This window comes from Octopus sinensis, linkage group LG30 (assembly GCF_006345805.1).
Source record: "Octopus sinensis linkage group LG30, ASM634580v1, whole genome shotgun sequence".
Lineage (NCBI taxonomy): Eukaryota > Metazoa > Mollusca > Cephalopoda > Octopoda > Octopodidae > Octopus > Octopus sinensis.
The window spans coordinates 14,146,865-14,151,864 of record NC_043026.1 but is presented as its reverse complement, the minus strand read 5'-3'; the positions used below and the strand labels follow the sequence as shown (position 1 = coordinate 14,151,864).

General features: G+C 33.9%; 1 protein-coding gene across 1 annotated transcript in view; it reads right to left on the bottom strand.

Annotated features, from left to right (window-relative positions):
* LOC118768515 (glycoprotein 3-alpha-L-fucosyltransferase A-like) overlaps positions 1-3,031 on the bottom strand; it is an 8,656-nt gene extending 5,625 nt beyond the window's left edge. Inside the window, exon 1 of the mRNA XM_036515171.1 lies at positions 1,599-3,031. Coding sequence (XP_036371064.1) covers positions 1,599-2,542 — 944 coding nt within the window. The 5' untranslated portion in view covers positions 2,543-3,031. The remainder of the gene's footprint in view (positions 1-1,598) is intronic.
* Between the last annotated feature and the right edge of the window lie 1,969 nt (positions 3,032-5,000).

The following is a 5,000-nucleotide window of genomic DNA, read 5'->3' as shown; positions in this document are numbered from 1 at the left end:
TAACTATATATATATAGATATATATATAGATATATGTGTATATATATATATAGTTATATATATATACATATATATACACACATATATATGTGTATATAAATATACATATATATGTATAGTTATATATATATACACATATATATGTTTATATATATATATACATACATATATATGTATAGTTATATACATATACAGATATATACATATATATACTTATATACACATATATATTATATATATACACATATGTATATATATATATAAGTATATATATATATAGTATATACATATACAGATATATACATATATACACATATATAATATAATATATATTTGTGTATATATGTATACGTATATATATATGTATATGTATATAACTATATATATATATATGTATGTATGTATGTATGTATATATATACATATATATATATATTCATATAAATATATATATATACACACATGTATATATATACATATATACACATATATTATATATATATTTCTTTTTCTAGTTTCAGCTCAGAGCTGCAGCCATGCTGAGGCACCGCCGTTTGTGCTACACAGTTATTACGAAGAACCTTCCCTAATATGTGGCACTTGGTGAAAAATGGAGTTTGATATAGCTACTCTCATTTTCACCGCTTGTTATATATATATATATATATATATATATATATATAAATATATAAGTTCCGAGTTCAAATTCCGCTGAGGTTGACATTGCCGTTCATCCTTTTGGGGTAGATAAATTAAGTACCAGTTGTGTACTGAGCTCAATCTAATCGACTGGCCCCATCTCTAACTAAACATTTTTCTATGAATATTCTTGCAACCCTAAGATTTTAATTAATGATAAAATGTTTATATATATGTATAGATAGATAGAGAGACAGATAGATAGATAGATAGATAGATAAATATAGATATAAATATATAAGTTCCGAGTTCAAATTCCGCTGAGGTTGACATTACCGTTCATCCTTTTGGGGTAGATAAATTAAGTACCAGTTGTGTACTGAGCTCAATCTAATCGACTGGCCACATTCCCCAAAATTTCGGTCGTTGTGCCTAGAGTAGAAATCAATATATTTTAAATGGAATTAATTTTCTTAGCCGTCTATTAGTTGTTGTATGCTTGATGTTTAACAAGATTTCACTTCCTGCAGCTAATGTTCACTGTAACCTCTATACACAATGATTATTTTAACCAAATAGAAAACGGAAAAAACTGAAGCGTAATAATGACTTGGGCATCATATAAATTAAAGGAGGAAATACTTGAGCGTTCATGCAGTTTTCTCTCCCCCCACCTCTCTCTCTCTTTTCTCCTTCTCTCTCACACACTCCGTAAAGTTTGGGAAGGAGAGTCACATACAAATTGAGAATTATACCAGAGTAACGGGCTACCCCCATTGTTGTACGTACATGCTAAATCACACTCGCAAAGCGTACACACATCGTTGCTAGAGTTTCATTGAAATAACATTACCTATAGGGAATTAACCAACTCTGAAGAAAGAGAGCCATTCGAAAAGCACTACTTAATCTCATTAATTCAAATACAAAGACACACGGATTTAAAATTCAAGTACTTACTTCAAACCATTAATGAAGAATTTTTCAGTAATATAATCTCTACAATTGGAATTTTCGAATGCCAAATAAAATTTGTATTCCTTTTTCAACATCTCAAAGCAACTATATTTATCCTCTCTTTTGCAAACTTTTGTACCACATCTACCATAAATATCCACCTGGATATATTTTCCGAGCTCCTTAGCATAACCCATGCGATTGTTGCTTGGACCACAGTTCGATACGAACCAAGCAACCTTCTTTGTTTTTCCCGTTGCATAATTTTGAAATTGTACTTTTTGTCTTACTGACTTGTTAAAATATCGAAATTTCTCGTAAGGATATACAATCGTACTGTCATGCCGGATAATAATCGTCCAGTTTGATTTTGTTTCCCAGGTTGTCACTGGGGGTTGAAAAAAAGGACACTCTTGTGTCATATAAATCCATATTTGGTTCGTGTGGGTTGGTTTCTGTGATAGTCCCACTTTCTCATAAAAGAAAATAGCATCTACACTATTTTGCATTGCTTTGTTGTTTGTGACTAAACATTCATTAACTGGACATTTATATTCCAGGAAACTCGTTTGATTTTCCTTCAATGGTTGCAGATATCTGAAACTGTATATTAACAACGTTTTAAACTTTGGTCTAATTGGCTTTAACTTTACATTTCGATCAGAATCTGATTGATTTTGGTGCGTATTCCGTGTATAATTTTCCCATCTTTCCTCTCCTGGTAGGACATATTTCATTTGAGCTTCGATACGATCGTTTTCAGGTTGATTACCTGGAAACAATCGAGAGGTATTCCTTGTGTAGGAAACATACTGCTTAGTTGTTGAAGTCAAATTCCAAATGTTTTGTACGTTCTTGAGATTATATTCAAATTGAGAAATATAAAAAGAAATGCATACTACTATGAATATGACAAAGATGAAAAATATCTTGCGGTAGGTGTCCATTCCTTATTTGGTGTGATGTGAACAGTTTCAAGTCGTTATTCATGTAGCAATAAGTATTTCTTGAATGAGGCAGTGAACTAGTTAGGTAAAAGGACTGATCAGTAACAAAGATCTATAAAATCATAAAACAAACAATTGTTGCCTTTTTATCAGGAAAAACAAGCCAATAGACAGTTGAGAAATTGTTCGAACAAGTGACATATAGCTAAAACACACCTTAACGCCTTCGATAGTTAAATTCAATAGCACAATGATACACGCCTCGTGCACACACACACACACACACACACACACACATATGCAGGCACGCACATACACACTCATACACACAAGCGTATCCCCCAAGCACATACACTAAATACATATATACATATATGATATGTAAATATGCATATGAGGGACACATGTGAACAAGTAGGGTAACAGTTGTTGATAACATCCATTCACTTGCAATATGTCTGAATAGTTACTTTCAGTCTTATGGCGAGTATATGAGTGGAGTCGTATGCGTCATCCTTTCCAATGGAACTCTCACCTATGAACAAGTCAACCCATGTTCGTATAGAGCACTATCAACCCTAGCTAAATCATATATTTATATATATATTTATATATATATATATATATATATATATATATTATATATATATATATATATATATATATGTATTTGTGTTGTATTTATATTATGTATGTATGTGTGCGTGTGTTGTGTGTGCTATATGTGTGTATATTATATATAAATATATGTTATATTTGTGTGTTGTGTGTGTATATTATATGTGTGTGTGTTGTGTGTGTGTGTGTTCTGTATGTGTGTGTTGTGTGTGTGTGTGTGTTGTGTGTTTGTATATTATGTGTCTGTTGTGTGTGTGTTTTATTTACAGTGAATATATATATACATTCAATATTCAACAGAGTAACAGTCATATATACAACTTGAACAGACACACGTATCAGCACATAAACATATGTTTACATATACTAAACATATACATACATGCAGACACGTCTACACACATACGTAAATACTCACATACAAACATACATACATACAGATTTGGCTGCTATTTTTAGCATGTCCCGTTACTACGCAACATCAATATGTGATACAAGACCGACATACCTGTTACGTGGTAGCACAGCATGCGAAAATAGATGCCAAATCTTTCCTTTTCTGGGGGAAAGGAGTCGTTTGCGCGTGGTTTCAATGTCATTCGTTGAAAGCATGCGAAATAACTTGGAAAAGAAAAAAAACTCACGAAACAAAACTCCGTTGCTGTAACACTGAGTTTCCCGGTGACCCACGGGTACTCTAGTATTTATATAAGCACAACTCTGTAACGTGACACACATAAAGAAATAAATCATGTAACGATGGAAACGAATTCACGAAAAGAAAAATAAACACTGTTCAATATGTTTGTTTAAATACGGTTGTAGAAGTAAAAACAGTCCGAAAGGAAAGATTACCCAAGAAGGGAACATTAAATTTAATCATGACAAAACTTTGCTGAAAATTTTAAATAATTTTAAAGGGTTTTACTCTTTTACTTGTTTCAGTCATTTGACTGCGGCCATGCTGGAGCACCGCCTTTAGTCGAACAAATCGACCCCGGGACTTATTCTTTGTAAGCCCAGTACTTATTCTATCGGTCTCTTTTGCCGAACCGCTAAGTTACGGGGACGTAAACACACCAGCATCGGTTGTCAAGCAATGCTAGGGGGACAAACACACACACACACACACACACACATACATATATATATATACATATATACGACGGGCTTCTTTCTGTTTCCGTCTACCAAATCCACTCACAAGGCATTGGTCGGCCCGGGGCTATAGCAGAAGACACTTGCCCTAGATGCCACACAGTGGGACTGAACCCGGAACCATGTGGTTGGTTAGCAAGCTACTTACCACACAGCCACTCCTGTATACATTTATGCTAAATTACCCACATCACCATTACTGTTTAGTCCACTTCACAGAAAATGGTATCAGAAATATGATTAACCGATGTTCGTGTGTTTACATCCCTGCAAGTTAGCGGTTAAGCAAAAGAGACCAATAGAATAAGTACTGGGCTTATAAAGAATAAATCCTTGGGTTAATTACCACGACTAAAATCACTTTAAGGCGGTGCTCCAGCATGGCCACAGTCAAAAAGACTGAAGCAAATAAGAGAATAAAAGAATATATATACCAACCACATGGTTCAGGGTTCAGTCCCACTGCGTGGCATGTTGGTCAAGTGTCTTCTACTATAGCCTCGGGCTGACCAAAGCCTTGTGAGTGGATTTGGTAGACGGAAACTGAAAGAAGCCCGTCGTATATATGTATATACGGCGGTGCATCAGTATGGCCGCAGCTCTGAGCTGAAACTAGAGAAAAATATTTATATATATGTGTGTGTATGTTTGTGTGTATGTGTTTGTCCCCCTAGCCTTGCTT